Source organism: Saccopteryx leptura, chromosome 2 (genome assembly GCF_036850995.1).
Source record: "Saccopteryx leptura isolate mSacLep1 chromosome 2, mSacLep1_pri_phased_curated, whole genome shotgun sequence".
Taxonomy (NCBI): domain Eukaryota; kingdom Metazoa; phylum Chordata; class Mammalia; order Chiroptera; family Emballonuridae; genus Saccopteryx; species Saccopteryx leptura.
In genome coordinates this window covers 34,475,463-34,494,629 of record NC_089504.1, presented here as the reverse complement: position 1 = coordinate 34,494,629, position 19,167 = coordinate 34,475,463, and the positions used below count along the sequence as shown (strand labels likewise).

Below are 19,167 nucleotides of genomic sequence, written 5' to 3'. Positions count from 1 at the left end.
GTAACCCCCAACTCCAGCATCTCGCACAGAGCCTGACACAGAGGAGGTTCTCAGTAAACATTTAGGTTGAAATAAATGAATGAAACAGCACATCTGCTTGTTGCCTTTGCAGCTTCAGAACAGCCTCCAGCCACCCATTTCTTGAGCCAGAAATCGACAATCATCTTGGATTCCCCCACTTTCCATCACCAATCCCTTAAACCTGCCTTCATTTCATCCCTACGGCCCCTTCACTGGTCCAGCCCACCATCATCTCTCTCCTGGACACTGTGGTCTCCTAACTTCCCTTCTAGCATCCAGTCCTGGCCTGCCTAGTCCATCCACCAACCTCACCAAAGTGACCTTTCCAAAACATTAACCTGACCATGTCATCCCTAGTTCAAAACACCCCCCTGGCCCCCATCTCTTTACAGGACCAAGTCTAAGCTCCATGGCCAGGAACATAAGGCCCTTCATCCGCTATCCCTGGCCTCCTGATCCAGCTGCATCTCCCAACTCCCCTGCCCTTGTCCCCCCTGCCCCACCTCTAGCCAGACTGAGCCCAGTGCCTTCTCCATCCAGCCTGCCAAGCTCTCGCCCGCTCATGGTTCCTTTCTGCCTGGAATGTCCCCTCTGCTGGGTCCCTCTGTATATCCCTAGTGAGCTCCCCCTCATCCTCCCACCCCCTGCTCCAATATCACCTCCTCCCAGAAGTTTTCCCTGACCCCCTATACCGACTGAACACACTTTTGCTAGCTCAGTTGAGCTGTGTTGTGAATACCTGTTCCTGAGCATGTATGTCTACCACCCATGAGCTACTCGTGTGGAGCTGGGGCCTGGCGCAGAACAGGCTGCTCAGAGCACATTTGATGAATAAATGAATGAGAATGGGAGGACTAATGAATGACGAAAATCAGTAGCTTTGACACCGTAGAATAAAGAAAGAAGATGACAAAGCCTTGAAACTGTATCTGTGATAGAAGGATAACATTCTTCTCCATGGAGCATCCCTTTGAATCAGCTATCCTTCAGGGGTACAGTTATTTTAAAAGAGACAAACTGTACCCCCATGTACATCAGAGTATAGTAGTATCCATTGAGCCTAGAGCAACACCTCACCCCAAATATTTTGTTAGGTTTTTATTTTTTTATTTTATTTTTTTACAGAGAGAGAGTCAGAGAGAGGGATAGACAGGGACAGACAGACAGGAACGGAGAGATGAGAAGCATCAATCATTAGTTTTTCGTTGCACGTTGCAACACCTTAATTGTTCATTGATTGCTTTCTCATACGTGCCTTGACCGCGGGCCTTCAGCAGACGGAGTAACCCCTTGCTCGAGCCAACGACCTTGGGCTCAAGCTGGTGAGCTTTTTGCTCAAACCAGATGAGCCCGTGCTCAAGCTGGCATCCTTGGGGTCTCGAACCTGGGTTTTCTGCATCCCAGTCTGATGCTCTATCCACTGTGCCACCGCCCGGTCAGGCAGGTTTATTTTTTTAATTGAATTTATTGGGGTGACATTGGTTAATAAAATTATACAATTAATAAAGCTATACAATTCTATAATACATCAACTGCAAATTGTATTGTGTGTTCACTGTGCCATGCCAAGTCTCCTTCATCTCTACTATTCCCCCCACCCCGCCATATGCTTTTCTACCTCCTTCCACCCCCTCCCCTCTGGTAATCACCATGCTGTGGTCCATCCATGCAGGTTTATTCTCTTGTTAGCTAGCAATGAGACACAGGCTGAGTTGTCTAAAGCCACATAAAGGTACAAGAGTGGAAGTATCAGCCTGGCTTGACTGGTTTTGTATTGCCTGATTTATTTGTATCATTTTCCAGCCAGAGCCCATGTTAATCTGTAGTTAGACTCAGTGCCAGCTTTATTTAGTTGTACCCTGTCTTGTCCCAGGAGTCTTTAAAGCAGGGGTCCCCAAACTTTTTACACAGGGGGCCAGTTCACTGTCCCTCAGACCATTGGAGGGCCGGACTATAAAAAAAACTATGAACAAATCCCTATGCACACTGCACATATTTTAAAGTAAAAAAACAAAACTGGAACAAATATTGATACAATATTTAAAATAAAGAACAAGTAAATTTAAATCAAAGAATTGACCAGTATTTCCATGGGAACTATGGGCCTGCCAAAGGCTAATGAGATGGTCAATGTCCGGTTCCATATTTGTCACTGCTAGCCATAACAGGTGATATGACGAGCTTCCGGAGCTGTGATGCGTGCATCCCACGTCACCGGAAGTAGTACTGTACGTGAGCCATGCTGCGCTTTGTGGCGCCGCCACATACAGTACTCCCGGAGCACAGGATGAGGATGGATCCTGTGCTCCTCTCACTGCCCACCAATGAAAGAGGTGCCCCTATCGGAGGTGCAGCGGGGGCCGGATAAATGGCCTCAGGGGGCCGCATGTGGCCCGCGGGCCGTAGTTTGGGGACCCCTGCTTTAAAGCATCTTAGAAAGGTTGTCTAACGCTGCAAGATTTTCCTTTACAGTGAGAAAAATAAAACAAAGAGGAAACCAGGATAAGAATGTGAACTGGAAGCCAGAGTGAGATGAGGCACAGAATATAAGGTCTACTGGAAAGTTCTGTCCGTTTCTATCACAACAAATTTCGACACATAAGCACGTGTTTATTTGGTGTATGTGTGCCTCTGTATTTTTATCACTTAATGTATAGATACTGACGTAGCAAATTAACTAAAACAAAGTTGATTCACGTTAGTCTTATGTGTGAAGCGATAGTGTACCCATGGCTACTGATAAAGTTCATTTATGCCACTGTAATTTTTACGAATTTCAACAAGGAAGAAATGCTACAGAAGCATGTCTGTCACATCCACCATATTCCCCGGACTTAGCACCCTCCGACTATCACTTGTTTTTGTCCTTACAAAATTTTTTGAAGGGCCAAAAATTCAAAAATGAAGAAGATATCAAGCACTGGTTCAATTTTTCGCATCAAAAGATAAAACATTTTTCAAAAATGGAATATACAAATTGCCCTTATGCTGGCAAGAAATCATTAATAATAATGGCAATTATATTATTTAATAAAGTTTACTGACAGTAAGAAAAATTTGTATTTTGTTTTATTCCCAAACACGGACAGAATTTTCCGGTAGACCTTATATATGCCACAAAGTCACAGCCCAGCTATTTGAAACAGATTTGGCTCTGAGCTTCCCAGAAGCCACAGCAAAGAAGGAAACAGACTATATGAGTGGGAACAGTCCAAGTGCCCAGGTGACTGCACAGGAGTACTGACAGAAGAGAGGAGCTTCTCCCCTGTTCCTTGAAGACAGGGAACCCACCCTCAACACATGCTTTTGCTAAGTGTAGCATGAACATCACAGGGGCTAGTTCTTAGACTTCCCCTCGGTATAAGGTAATAACCTTCACTAGAGCCCAGTGGCCAAGGACTACTATTCTTTTCTCCCCTTTGAGCAAACCCAGCTCGTGAGGTCTGTGCAGGATGACACAGGCCTTTCCAGGAGGGCTCTCAGTGACAACTGTATAGGTAGAGGGCTGGGCAATGATACCTTGTGGCTTTAGAAGCAGAGAAACCTGGGATCTGATCCCAGCTCTGCCACCTACCAGCTGTGTAACCTCAAATGGGTCCCTTCATCTACTTGAGCGTTAGTTTCCCATTCATAAAGAGGGGTGAGAATATCCACTTTGCAGTTCTAGTACATATTAAAGCTAAGATACATCAAGGACTTGGAACACTGAGACCCTCAAATATGGTGGCTGTAAATGTTATTTCATTAGTCCAAGATGTATATTGTCTTCCTTACTATGTATATTTTCGGATCACTTGTGTAGGGGCAAAAAAGTCTACTTGCTAACAAGGCAATTCTCTGGGTGTTTACTCACGGTGTAAATACTGTGTTCAGTGCCACAGTGACCAGGATGCAATATGGGTCGTGGGTGGCAGGGGGCAGCTGTGAGGGCAGAAACCCAGCATTACCTGCAGCAACTGTACGGGGCTGGGCTCCTGGCTGATACTCCAGACCCTGTCGGAGAGACTGTCCAAGACGTTGATTTGGTCCTCACAAGACTTGATTTGCTCCCTGTATGCCTGCAGGGTAACCTGGGTATTTTTATCAACTAATTTCTTGGCCAGCATTTCCTCTTCATCAAGTAGTAATCTGAGTTCAATAAATTTCCCCGTCAGCCAGGTTTTACTTGACTCTGCACGAGCCTAAGAAGAAAACCAGTTGCAGATGATGAGCGTCAACCAGAAAATCCAGAATAATCAACATGAAAAAGCTCTCACAACATTTAAAAGGGACAAGATCACCTTATAAAAACTCAAGCTTGCCCTGGCCGGTTGGCTCAGCGGTAGAGTGTCGGCCTAGCATGCGGAGGACCCGGGTTCGATTCCCAGCCAGGGCACACAGGAGAAGCGCCCATTTGCTTCTCCACCCCTCCGCCGCACCTTCCTCTCTGTCTCTCTCTTCCCCTCCTGCAGCCAAGGCTCCATTGGAGCAAAGATGGCCCGGGCACTGGGGATGGCTCTGTGGCCTCTGCCTCAGGCGCTAGAGTGGCTCTGGTCGCAATATGGCGACGCCCCAGGATGGCATGAGCATCGCCCCCTGGTGGGCAGAGCATCGCCCCTGGTGGGTGTGCCGGGTGGATCCCGGTCGGGCGCATGCGGGAGTCTGTCTGACTGTCTCTCCCTGTTTCCAGCTTCAGAAAAATGCAAAAACAAACAAAAAACAAACAAACAAAAAAAAACCCCTCAAGCTTTCCTAAGTACCAGCCATAACCAATTGGAACATGCATAGAGAAATAAAAGTCCTTTTAAAAATAGTGGACAAAAGCCTGGCCTGTGGTGGCACAGTGGATAAAGCGCCGACCTGGAACGCTGAGGTTGCTGGTTCAGAACCCTGGGCTTGTCCAGCCAAGGCACATACAGGAAGCACTACTACAAGTTGCTGCCCCTCTTTCTCTCTTCTCTCTCTAAAATCAATAAATAAAATCTAAAATAAAATAGTGGACAAAAATATCTAAAAATAAAACCTAACAAAACTGTAAAGACCTATATAAAGAAAAGTATAAAATTGTACTGAAAGCCAGATAGCTTGGTTGGTTAGAGCATCGTTCCAAAGTGCAGAGGTTTCTGGTTCAACCCCTGGTCAGGGTACTTACAGGAGCAGATCAATCTTCCTGTCTCTCTCTCTCTCTCTCTCTCCCTTTCTTTCCCTCTCAAATCAATAAAAAGAGAAACTGTACTGAAAGGCAAAGAAAAACCTGAATGCATGGAAGAAAAATACATATCTCTGGCTGAGGAAGATTCTTTACTATAAAGATGCTATTTATCTCCAAGTTAGTCTATAAATTGGACACAATCCAAATAAAATTTTTAACATGCAGATTAAACAAAACACATAAGCACGAGAAAAGCCAAAAATTGCTTTAAAACGATCAATGAAGGACGAGCTGCCTTATTAGATATCAAACAAATTAAATGCTACAGGATTTAAAACTGTATGGCTTAGGCACAGACAAAAAAAAAAAAATCAGGAAAATAGAATAGTTTAGAAAAGAACACACATATATGTATGATAATGGTAGCATTTCAAATTATCGGGAGGGCAGAACCTACAATTCAATAAATGGTATTGGTACAATATGTAACTAATCTTGTATTTGACAAAAAATTTCAGTTAGGTCCTTATGCCATATATGAAAATAAATTCAGACAGAACCTTACCTATGAAGTAGTCTTGCCAACAAATGTGAACCTAAATCTGATTAAGCCTCTTGATCTAAATAAAAGATTCAATTAAGATGACAGAGGAACATGTGAACCATCAACTTAAGAAATACATCAAGCAAGTGCATTTTGAAACTTTATTTTACTCCTGATTCAAACAAATAAAATGTGACATTTATAAGACAATTGAAAATGTGACTGCCTGACCTGTGGCAGTGCAGTGGATAGAGCGTCAACCTGGAAGGCCAAGGTTGCCGGTTCAAAACCCGGGGCTTACCCGGTTAAGGCACATATGACAAGTGAGCAATGAACAACTAAAGTGAAGGAACCATGAGCTGATATTTCTCACTTCTCACCCCCCTCCTCTCTCTGTAAATCAATAAATAAAATCTTTTTTTAAAAAAGAAAAGAAAAGAAAATGTGATCACTGATTGGATATTTGATGATAGTAAGGAACTATTGTGAATTTTCATGGGTGTGAGGATGATACTGTGATTCTGTACTTTAAAAAAATGAGTCCTTATCTTAAACTTTTACAGATGAAATATGTCTGAATATTTTTTTCTAAAAACACGTGTATGGTTGTGGTTTTTCACAATAAAAGGAAAACAAACAAGATGTTCCAAACAGATTAACACAATACTGTAAAGAAAAATAAACCTATTAGAATGAAATACAATTTCTTTTTGAGAGAAAGAGAGGGGAAGAGATGAAAAGCATCAAGTCAAAATTATGTCATTTTAGTTGTTCACTGATTGCTTTCTCATATGTACCTTGACCAGGGTCTCTAGCCAAGCCAGTGACCCCTTGTTCAAGCCAGCAACCTTGGACTCAAGCCAGAGATCATGGGCTTCAAGCCAGCGACCTTTGGGCTCAAGCCAGTGACCATGGGATCATGTCTATGATCCCACATTCAAGCCAGTGACCTTGGGGTTTCAAATATGGGAACTCTGTGTCCCAAGTTGACACTCTATCCACTGTGCCACCACTGGTCAGGCACAATTTTATTTTTTAAAACTTGGGAGAAGAAGACTTCTGTAAGAGGAACCCCAAATTCATATAGCAAAATGGGAGCCATGGCAGGTTTGAACACATAAAAAACGAAACTTTTCCTAAGCAGAAGGCACTGTAAACAAAGCTACATGACAGTTAACAAACTACACAGGCTTTTTATCCATAATACACAGTAAAAAAAAGGTCATTTAACTTAACAGTGAGCCAAAGATGTGCAAGTGCCAACGATGTAGGAAAATCAGCTTCCCAGTCAAGGAAGTGAGCAGTGTAATCAGAAAATACTTTCTGGCCCTTGGACTGGAAGACTTTGAACTGAACGGTGATATCACAGTCTATAAGAGTGTGTGGAGCAGCACTCTCATACATGCGGGGCAGTGTCTATTGGTACTTCATTTTTACAGGGTGATAGGGCAAGATCAAAATTTTAAATGCATAAGTCCTTTGAGGCAGCAGCTCCTCTTGTAGGAACTGAGTCTACAAAATGTTTTCACACGTGCACCAAGATGCACACTACAGAATTTTGGGGATACAGAAAAGTTGGGCAATATGGAAAATATACATATATATAACATACATGTTTATTGCATAAGTTATGTTATATTCATACAATGAAGTAATATATAGTGATTAAAAAGAATGCAGCTTTCACCTGACAAGGTGGTGGTGCAGTGGATAGAGCGTTGACCGGGGATGCTGAGGTCCCAGGTTCAAAAACCTGAGGTTGCTGGCTGGAGCATGGGCTCACCAGCTTGAGTATGGGGTCACCAGCTTGAACGTGGGATCATAGGCGCATAATCCTGTGGTCTCTGGCTTGAAGCCCAAGGTCATTGGCTTGAAGCCTTAGGTTGCTGGCTTGAGCCCAAGGTTGCTGGCTTGAGCAAGGGGTCACCAGCTCGGCTGGAGCACCCCCCCTCCAACCTCAGTCAAGGCACGTATGAAAAGCAATCAATGAACAACTAAAATGATGTAACTACAAGTTGATGCTTCTCATCTTTCTCCTTTCCTGTCTGTCTCTGTCTCTCTATCTCTATCTTTCACTAAAATAAATAAATAAATAAATAAATAAATAAATAAATGCAGTGTTTTGATACATTCGACAATATGGTTATGCTAAATGAAATAAGCCAGACACAAAAGGACAAATACAGCATGATGTTACATATATATATATATATATATATATATATATATATATATATATATTTTTTGTATTTTTCGAAGTTAGAAGCAGAACGGCAGTCAGACAGACTCCCATATGCACCCGACCTGGATCCACCCAGCATGCCCACCAGGGGGCGGTGCTCTGCCCATCTGGGTGTTGCTCTGTTGCGGCCAGAGCCATTCTAGTGCCTGAGGTGGAGGCCATGGAGCCGTCCTCAGAGCCCAGGCCAGCTTTGCTCCAATGGAGCCTTGGCTGCAGGAGGGGAAAAGAGAGACAGAGAGGAAGGAGAGGGGGAAGGGTGGAGAAGCAGATGGGCGCTTCTCTTATGTGCCCTGACTGGGAATCGAACCCGGGACTTCCACACACCAGGCCGACAATCTACTGCTGAGCTAACCGGCCAGAGCCATAAAATATTTAAAATAGGCAAATTTATAGAGACAGGAAGTGGATTAGAGGTTACCAGGAGCTGTTTGAAGGGGAATGGGAAAAAACTGCATAATGGTTACAGAGTTTCTGTTTGGGGTAATGAAAGCATTTTGGAAACAGACAGTGGTGATGGTTGTATAACACAGTAAATGTAATTAATGCCACTGGATTGTACAGTTAAAAATGGTTACAATGGTAACTTTTATGTTATGTATATTTTACAATACACATCAAAAGAATGCAGTGGACCTCTATGTCCTGTCATGGAAGCTCTCTGAGATACCACTTGATAAAGAGCAAGCTGCAGAATAATATCTATAGGCTGCTCCCATTTATGTAAAAGATAACAGAACAACAACTATAGTATTTGGATATATGCATCTGCTTGCAAGTGTATGTAAAATATCTGTTAGTTGTGGTCACGTTTGGGCAGAAATGTGGGGCTTAGGGTATGGTGAATAGTAACTCACTTTGTACTTTCTATAGTTCTGTACTATAATCTAATATTCAACTGTTTACATTTTTAAAAATAAGCATGTGTTCATATATCACTAATATAATGTACAAATATAAAACAGAGAAATCATTTGCAAAAAAAAATTGGCCAGCCTCTTTGTATCGCCCACATAGAGAATGACCCAGGAACCTGGGCAGACATGGGGTGGGCAGGCTGCCCTGTGATGCCATGTTCTCTCCCTGTGGGGCAAGAACATATCATTCGGTAGGTTCTGGGGGTGGGTTCCCAAAGTCTGGGTTTCCTATGCAGTGTTCTAGGCAGTGGCCAGGTTCTGAGGCTAGCTTACACCACCATATGTCATATTGGTTTTAATTGTCTTTGGGCTAGCCTGGGAATTAGTCTACATTTACACATGGTTTCTATGGGTCATTGAGCCTGGACCCAAATATATCTTTGCTTCAAACCCTGGATTTATAAACACATTTTCAAGGCAAGATATATAAACAAACAGAGGACCTTCCTTTAGAAACCAAAAGAGTGACTATATCTCCTCCCAACCCAGCTATGTTCCAAGAAGTTTCTACAGGTCCGCTTTGTAAAGAAGAATATGCAAAATAATTTTAATGACTCCACACGTTGTTATAACTGAAAATACCCACAAGAAAACTTTAAGTATAAGCATATAAGGCTGATTATATATATAATATAGTTAAAAACTTTAAAAAGCCTGACCAGGCGGTGGCTCAGTGGATAGAGTGTTGGACTGGGATGCAGAAGACCCAGGTTCAAGACCCTGAGGTTGCCAGCTTGAGCACGGGCTCATCTGGTTTGAGCAAAAACTCACCAGCTTGGACCCAAGGTCACTGGCTCGAGCAAGGGGTTACTCGGTCTGCTGAAGGCCCACGGTCAAGGCACATATGAGAAAGTAATCAATGAACAATAAGGTGTCGCAATGAAAAACTGATGATTGCTGCTTCTCATCTCTCTCCATTCCTGTCTGTCTGTCCCTATCCCTCTCTGATTCTCTCTCTGTCCCTGTAAAAAAAAAAAAAAAAAAAAAAAAAACCTTTAAAAAAGGAGAGAGAGAACTCTGGCAATGAGACAAGGAAGTATGCTCTCTGGTTTAGGCTGTATTGGTTCAAAGTGAAACTAGATCCCAGACTGAACTGGGCTGAGGTTTGGACACAGCTGGATGGGCCTGGGGCTGGGGCTGGGTGAGTGCAGTTAAGGAAGGTCTAAAGACGGTGGGAGAGAAAGAACTTGAGCAGCGAAGGGCTTGGGAGGTGAAGCCTTTTGCACATGGAGTGCCTGTGTGAATCCAGCTCTGCTTAGTTCCCAGAAGTCCCCTCTGGTCCTGCAGAAGGAGGAGCCTGTGAGGAGAATGGGAAGAACTGCTTTGCTGAAAACTCAGTACATCTTTGGACAATCCTGCTATGGATGCCTCTCAAGGGTGTCCCACCAGGGAAGGAGGTGTGCTTGCCAACCCTGCCCAGACCACATTAGCTATGATATCCGTGCACTATGATATATGACAGTGGCCAGCAGGAGGAGGAGAAGGAATGGCTGTGCCCAGCAGGGTGGTGGAGACCAGAGGCATTGTCAGGGTCAACAGCAAGGCCTGCCCGAGTCCTCATCTTCCTAGTCTCAGTCTGGCAAAGGCTGGTGGTTCATGTCATCCCGCTAAGTCCTTGATCCCATGCTGTGGTCCAGTCCTTACAGCTCCGGTGGGTCACAGGGAAAGGCACAAAGCCGGGAACCAAGGATGTTTATACAGTCCCCAGGCACCCATCTAGGGTTGTATTCCTCAGGTCTGTTCCTGGCCTTCCCCTGCTCTGTTCTGTGGGGCAGAGGGGCTGACTCCTGCAAGCCAGGATCCCCCTTCAGGCTCAGTTTGGCCAATGGGAGGAGGACCCAGAGGGAGGTCAGAGACTGAGGGGAACAGCCAAGGTATCCCTGCTTCCCTGGGTCCCCTCCACCCTCCTGCTCCGACAGGACAGGCCTGCTCTGCTCCCAGCTCCTGCCTAGGCGGCCCTGGACTCTGCCCTCTGCTAACACCACCTCCTCCCTTTGTCGGTGCAGCCCAGGGGTGAAGGTGCTTCCTGCTGGTGCCAACTGTCTCTCCACCCCCTCATTGGCATCTCTGTCTCTTCCATGCCGGGTCACCATCCCCTGCATTCATCCCCTCTGGGTGAAACCCACAAAGTGGCTCTTTCTGTCTGGGTGGACCCCCATGGATACAGCCATGGCCCCAGGTCCATTTCTACCTATCTACTGACCAATAAATTACTTCTTCTCCCTGGGTGGCTCCATCTCCCAGGTCTTTCAGCCTGGCAGCCTGTGCACATTCTAAATACCTGACCTAGGTCTGGATTCAATAGACATTAACCAAATTTAAATATATATACTTTTTCTTTATTTATAAAAATCATCAAAAGCTCATTGTAGAATGTTTGGGAGATTCAGAAGGAAGACCCATAACCACTGCATACCACCATCTTATCCCAGTTTGAATAAAAAGTAAGGGTAACAGGCAAGCATTGAATTTTCCCTACACCAGCAGGAATTAGCCCCCTGAGGAGCCCTGATAAGGAAGCAAACAACCTATTAACATGGATGTCACAAAAAGTCATTTTATAGGTCTTGGTTGGAGATTAATGACCAAGTCCTTCTTGATTGTTCTGTGAAAAGGAGTGGTTGGTCAGGCCTGGGTGTTGGCTTCTGAACAGTAGACTTTGGACCATGTATGAACTTTATTGGTTTTAATTTATTTACAAAACTGTTTTATGGGTTAATTTTCAGGCGAATGGCCTCTCCTTGGTACTGCCCTGTGTCAGGGAACACAGAGCGGCGTGCTGGCCCCAGAGTGTGCCTGCTACAGCGGGGCAGGATGCATGAGCCCTCACCACCCTCTGCACCTACAGAACCAGATGCATCACTTCTGGGGATGTGTCCGGAAGGAAATAAATCAAGGTGCCAAATAGTCACTGCAGTGTTATTTCCTATCAGTGAAAAACTTGAAATCATCTAAATGTTCAACATTAGAAAAATGGCTTGATAAGTCAAAAAAAAAAAAAAAATTAACCCCCCCCCAAACAAAAATTTGTGGAATCAAACAAACAACAAAATAGGATCACTTCAGGTGCCCAAAACAAAGAGGGAACTTGACGTCAGAGCCATGGGCAGAAGATGAGTTGAGTGACCCTGGGAAGGAGGGCCATGGAGGTGCCTGAGAACACCCCACAGAGGGGCCTGCCCATTCAGGAGGGTGCCCAGGGCACCCAGCCCCATTCCAGCTGAGAAGGGAGCGGGCACCTGCATCGAGCCAGCGTCACAGAGAGCTGCTTCAGCCACGAACGAGGCACCAGGAACCCTCTACCCACTGGCCTGGGGAAGTGGCAAGGAATCTTGTCATCCATCCAGGATAGTGGGAGAAAAGAGGGTCACTAGCAAAACAAACCAGTAAACCCACCAACAGGCTTGGAGTCTGAAATCACAGAGCCTCAAAACTAAAAAGTTCTCATGACAACTAGTCTGGAACTGCCGAAACGCAGGGTCCGCCACGATGCTCAGGCCACAGTGCTCTGAAGGGGCACTCTCGCAACCGGGCATGCGGGACATCATGGGAAATACCTCCTGAAGGCAAGATGGTGATACAAATGTCGGGTCACACTGGGAAACGAACCACCATGCCTCACCTCCATACTGGGGCATGATACTATCTAAAAGCATATACTTGTACAGAAAAAGCCTCAAAATGTGACTAGTGGTTGACCTGAAGTGGTAGAATTATGGCTAAATTTTTTAAAAAAAATCTGCTTGTTGATCAGAACTTGAAATATAAATGCCCACAGGGAACAGCCTGGTCACACAGAGAGGAGAGTGGGCAGGTGGGGGCTGGGACGTCTGCCAACACGTGCCCTTCTCACCAGCATGTCTGTTGCTCAGCTCCGATGCCTCCCACGTGGGAAGGTAGACTTAGCGTGGCCACATTGTCCTACTTTTCTACGTCTAACTTGTTATACAAATACCGCTCAGCCTGAATATGCTGACCACTAATTACACTTTTCCTTACTACCTTCTGAGGGCCACTTAGGTGTAAGTCCGACCAAACACGTTCAGGATTTGTATGCTGCAAACTACAAAGTGCCGATGAAAGAAAACCAAGATCTAAATCAATGAAGAGCTATACCGCGTTCATGAATTCTCAGATGCCGTAATTACAGAGACAGAGAACACATTAGTGACTGCTAGGAGTTAAGGACTGGTGGGGGAAGGGGTTGGAGTCACTATAAAGGTGGAACAGGAGGTAGATCCTGGTGGTGAGGGGACAGTTCTGTAGTTTGATTACAGTGGTGGTTACTCGAATCTACACGGTTGACACAGAACGTATATACACACTGCCAATCTTCTGGTTTTGAAATTGTATTATAGTTAGGTAAGGTAAAACCCTTGGGGCAAACTAGGTGAAAGGCACACAAAACTTACTCTCTTGGCAACTTCCTATGAATCTGTAATTATTTCAAAATAAAAGTGTGACAGCTAGGGAGGTTATAAGAAAAAAAATCATTCCATAGATTAAGCTGAAGCCTGCCCGCTTACACTGTCCGCGTGGATCCTGATTCTCGTCTTGGGGGCCATCACGCTATATCTGCTCAGAGACGCGCAGACAGAGAACGTCTGCTGCCATAGTCAGAGCCAGTCTCCCCGCCCGACCTGTGGCGGCCAGGCTGGGGCTCACAGAGCCCTCAGTGGAACAGGCCCTAGAAGGGCATCCCACCCCAGCCCTCGCTTAAAGAAAGGGGAGCTGCAGCTGAGAGGGTCAGGGACTGTCCAAGTTCACAAAAAAGGCCTCTGGAGAGAGAACAATTTTTTGACAGTCAAAGGGCATCTCATGATAACACCAGCCCTGACTTCCTTTTAAAACCCACAAAAGAATCCATTTAAATAAACATCATCAGGAAAGGAAAAGCCTGAAGAAAATAAATATTTGTGGAATATATTTATATTTATACCTTACTTTCTTTCATCTAAAGAAGTATTTGTGTGTTTTAAGCTGTATGTATTTTGCTTTGTTTAAGGTGTTCAGGGGATGGAGGACTAGTCCCTTCAAGAGAATAATAGCCTTAGCGATGGTGAGGAAAAGGCTAGTCCTCCTTTGTGAGGGGTGACGGGGCAAGGGGACAGTGATGGCAGAGGCAGCCTCGCCACAAAGCTAATGGGACAGTATCGGGCCCCTCACTAGCAAGACCCCTTCGTGGTCTTGCACCCAATTCTGTGTTCTTTTGCTCAAAAAGGACCCCCTAACTCAGCAATTTTCAACCTTTTTCATCTCATGGCATACAAAAACTAATTATTAAAATTGTGCAGCACATCAAAAAAATATACTTTTTGCCGCTGTGACATAAAAAAAATAGGTATAATTTTGATTCATTCACAATGAACAGCTATTGTTGTGTTGGCTGTTGTCATTTTTTAAAAAAATTTGGCCACCTAAGGGAAAAGAGGTCAGTGCCGCTGACTAAATAGTCAGGTATTATATGTTTTAAAATTTTTCACGGCACTACGGTTGAAAATCGCTGGCCTAAATTATAGCAGCTGCAGCACCCCCCCCCCCCCGCCTGTCTTGCCCCCTTTGAGGTTGGTTTTTATTTTTCCTTGGCTCCATACTGGGGAGAACCTTCTGTCTGAGGAGAACTGTCGACATCTCAACTAGGACAAGGAAGAAATGCCCACTTGCCTTGAGCTGTTCGGCAGCGTCTTCTATCTGGCTTTTGCTGTCCACTTGCTGCTGCTTCTTGGTTTCCAGCTGCTTTAAATATTCCTGGGTGAGTTCCTGTATGTGAAGGAGTTAGGGGAAAGGTCTTAATACTGCCACTTCCGAGATAACACGTCTCCCCAGGGGTCCTCTCCTCTCCCCCCTGTGTTGTGTTTCAGCTGAGGTATCTGAGATTCGGAAGATGAGATGACTCGCCCAAAGTCAAGTAGCAAATTGGAACGAAGGCCCCTCTGGTCCTCAGAGGCCCGCGTCAGGGACTCTTCACACCGTGATGGCTCCCCCTCTTTATCTAGGACAAGATTGCTTGTGACCTGCTTTTTTTAGTCCCTCAAACAGGACCTTAGGACAAGCAGCTTAGGGACAGGGAAAAGAGAATTCATTTACAGAGAGAATATTAATTGAGCACCTATTGTGCGCTGGGCCTTGTTCTAGGAGCTGTTCTCATGGAACATGCATTCTTGAGGGGTCTGTGCCCTTTAGCCTGGACTGGGGTTCAGAAGACTCGCATATGTGAGAGGTCTGTGGGGTTTATGCTCTCCTCTCCCTCCGACTGGAAACGGCTCCCTTCCCTACCTCGGCTTTTCTGCAACTGTCACTTTTGCAAAGGCCTGCTCTGGGACCCTTTCCCTGCCAGTGGGACTTTACCCCACTGCTCCCCATCCTAGCCTTCTTTCAGCTGGCCTTCCGCTCCTCTGCTCCGTTGACTGGCAGCTTCCTGAAGGCAGGCCTGCTCCATTCCTGGCTCCCCCATAGGGACTCGGGGGTGACCTAGAATTGTTTGCTGACTCAAACAGAATTGCCAGGGGCTGCCAACTTCAAGTGGAGACCTGGATCCACCCAGTAAGTTATAAGCACAAGTCTCAGTCTGATAAGAATGCCTGGTCTGAGTCCCACGTGACCTTGGAAGGTGACTTCACTCCTCTAAACCTTGTCTTCCTCAGCTGTAAATATGGGAGAACCCCATAGGGTTGCTGTAGAGAATAAGTACTCTAAGTGCTTGATGTAGTGCTTGGCAGACAGTAAGTGCTTAATAGATGAAGCTTTCCTTATTTTAACATCCAATAAGCGTTTGCTGCTTTGTGCAGTTTTATTCTAGGTGAAGTGTGGGAGTGGGGACACATTGGTAACTCAGGACACAATGGTAACTCAAGTTCCAGGAGCACATCCTGACCCCACTGTGATTTCTAAGCCTTCAAGTCCAGCTCCTGCCCATCAGCCAAGGATGCCCCGGCCTCCTGATGCCTGTGCCCTCCAGTCACAGGGTATTTCTCCTGTCTTGGTACTTGGTGGAATCCTACTGATTCTTTAGGGCCACTTCCAGCAGCTCTTCCTCCAGAAAATCTCCATGGGCTTCTTGCCTTGGTTCACATTGTCTTCTATCTGTCTTGCACTGACCACTGCCTCAGAGGTCCCAGTTACAATACTCACCACACTGTGTTGTCATTGTACTCCCTGCACCAGCCAGGGAACTCCTTCAGGTCAGGTAAGAATTTATCTATTCCTTGACTCATGGCACAAGGTATGTGCTGAATGGATGTTTGATGAATGAATGCATGAACGGATGGATGACAGATAAATAAGTAGGTAAGTAGGTGAGAGTGTGGATACAAAATGGGTTCCCATAGGTAGATGGGTAGACTTACCCATGTATCTCTGCGCAGCACCCTTGTTAACTCTGGAAAACAGCCTTTTGAGGAGCTATTATTATTAAAGCCACTTTATATATATAAAAAAGGAGGACCTTAGAGGCATAGGGAGGCCTTGAACCCAGGATTCCAACTGCTGGACTGGCCTTCACAGGGCCCATTCTCACCTTGGAGCTACAAGGTCATTAACAATGTGATCAAATTAAATCATGTTGTACAAGGGAAAGAGATCCTTTATTGTGGAGCTGGGTTAATCATGGAAGACTTTGCAGGTGTTAGTGGTAGAATCAATGTCTGCTAGAGACCAGGTGGGCCTGCCTACCCAGAGAGGTGGAGGTATTTGAGCAGAGCCATAGAACAAGTAGGTCACGGGGCTGGAACAAGAGTGCGGAGCCCCTGCCACTATTTGAATTAAGCAAGGGTGAGGGCTCCAGGTGAAATGGATCCCGTGGCACCCAGTCTATCTAGTCAAGACCTGGGTTCAAAGGCCTGCCTCTGCCTCCACAGCCTTCCTTTTCTTATCGATAAGATGGCTGTCCTAGCTCCCACCAGGCAGCTGGGCTTGTGGAATAAGAGTGTGTGGAGGGGGAAGGGCGGAGGGAGGACGGTAGAGGTGACAGTTCAGGCTGCTCCCAGAGCAATCTGGCAGTCCACAGTCCCTCCCTGTGAGCTCCAGGAGAGAAAACCCGTAGATACAGTGTTTGTGTAGCTTTCCAGGCACCATGGCTGTTTCCTAATAGAGAGGGATTTTAATTTTTGTTAAAAGGCGGATTTTCTTCCAGCCCCAGAGCAGAGTGGTGGACCCGCCATGGTGGACAGGTCAAGGGCATCTGGGAACCAGCTGAGGCTCCCAGTGCTTGGTATAGCACTCCCAAACCCACCTCTTCTGCAGGTTAACTGTTAACTTTGGCTCCCTTTTGTCCTGAGGTGGCTTAATTTCTCATTCTGAACAATAGGTAGGCCACCTACAAGACCGCCGGGCTGCCTTGAGGTTTCTAGGCCCTAACGGGAACTGGCAGTTGGACCCTGGGCACGCCTCTTATATGCATGTTGCTCGGGGGCTCGACCCCCCGCCCCGCTCGTCCCAGCGACCCCACCTGCACGTGCGCCGCCTCTTCCGAAGCCAGGCCCACCGGGTGGCCCAGGTGCGTGCCCAGCACCGGGCAAAGCGCGCACACGCAGCGCCGGCAGCGGCGACAGAAGAGCTCTGCCACGCGGTCGCTGTGCTCTGGACAGCGGTAGCAGCACGCGTCCTCGGACTCCGCGGGGCCGGGTCCCCCAGGTGTTCCATTTAGCGCCGCGCCCGCCATTCACTCGCACGGTTTTCGGGCTGCCAGGGCTGCCGCGGTGCAGGAAGAAGCGCTAGTGGGGAATCGAAACTGGGGCGGTGGGGCGGGGCCCCCGGCTTGGGCCAGCCCAGCTCTGGGATGGAAGATGACAGGCGTCGCGGCTGGGGCTGGGGTGGGGGTGGGGGACCGTGGCTGCATCATCCCTCCTGACCCGCAGGGTGCTCTCCCGCCTCACCTGCCCCCAGCAGTGTTGAGCTGGTGCTGAAAGCTCAGGCCTATTCTAGCCGGCTTTGTGGCTGGCCTGGAGGAGGGAGGCCACAGCAGAATGGGGGTTTGCTCCTGCATATCTTAAAAACAAAACCACCAGTTATTTTAGCAGCAAAATAGATTTACTTGGAGAGGAATTGCAATTTGGGACAAGCGAGCTATAGCCAAAACCATAGGCAAGTCCAACAAACAAAGGAGAAGAATGTTATTTTGTAGAGAAAAAGGAGGAAGTTGGGAGGGTTGTTTTGGAGTTCAATGAAGGAAAGTGACAGTTCAGAGTGGTGACAGTTTCTCATCAGCTGGGTTATTGGGCAAGAAGGAAATCTTCCAGCTGTTGGAGTATAGTAAGGTAGTATCCACTTGCATTGACAATTCTGCTTATTGGGGTCTGTATTGAGTGGTAAGGCTCTCTCTCCCTTCTGGCCTCTGGACTCCATTTTAAATGAGGGTTCCCTTTATTTTCACACTCCTAATGAGCTAACTGGAAGGAGGTGGGCTCGCTCCCACCCTCACCCCTTAGGGAAGCTATTTCAGGCATGCTAAAAAAATCGGGCAGGTGGATGAGTCCAGGTGGCTGTGGCCTTTCAGGGTAGTATGCATGTATCTACACTTTCATTTTCCCTTCATTGTCTCTTGCCCTTTCCCCAGAAGAAATAACCATTCTCAAAACTGTTAGAAAAACCCTGGACCCTCTAATTGCTCCACGTTGGAGTCTCAGCCTCAACAGTATGGCGCGTTCTCCAAAAATTAAAAATAGAACTACCATATGATTCAGTAATCCCACTTCTGGATATTCATCTGAAGAATATGAAGTCAGTATCTTGAAGAGATAGCTGCACTCCTGTAGTCACAGTAACCAGGATATAGATATAGAAACAAATTGTCCTTCAGCGGGTGAATGGATAGAGAAGACGTGGTATACGTTATATACACTGAAATGTTACTCAGACTTGAGAATGGAAATCCTTCTATTTGTGACATGGATGAGCCTGGAAGACATATGAAGTGCAATAAGCCAGGCAGAGAAAGACAAAACCTATATGTTATCACTTATATGTGTGGAATCTAAAAAGAAAAAAAAGGTTGAACTCAGCAAGAGTAGAAACATGGGAAAAGGTACCAACTCAATATAAGATGTATAAATTCTGGAACTTTAATACACAGCATGGTGATCATAGTTATGCTATATTGTATACTCAAAGTTTGTTAAGAATAGATCTCAAGGGTTCTCAACACACACACACAGTTGTTAACTATGTGAGGTGATAATTGTGTTAATTAACTTGTGTGAATCATTTCACAGGATATGCATATATTAAATCCCCACACTGTGAAAGTTAAAAAAAAAACAATATAAATGATTTTTATCAATCATACTTCAATAAAGCTGGGGGGAGGAGTCTCAGCTCC

General features: G+C 45.9%; 1 protein-coding gene across 1 annotated transcript in view; it reads right to left on the bottom strand.

Annotated features, from left to right (window-relative positions):
- The window catches only part of TRIM14 (tripartite motif containing 14), a 29,669-nt gene extending 12,105 nt beyond the window's left edge, over nt 1-17,564 (bottom strand). Inside the window, exons 1-3 of the mRNA XM_066367602.1 lie at nt 17,299-17,564; nt 14,517-14,612; nt 3,969-4,202 (exon numbers count right to left, since the gene is read on the bottom strand). Of these exons, the coding sequence (XP_066223699.1) occupies nt 3,969-4,202; nt 14,517-14,612; nt 17,299-17,511 (543 nt within the window). The 5' untranslated portion in view covers nt 17,512-17,564. The remainder of the gene's footprint in view (nt 1-3,968; nt 4,203-14,516; nt 14,613-17,298) is intronic.
- Nucleotides 17,565-19,167: the final 1,603 nt, after the last annotated feature.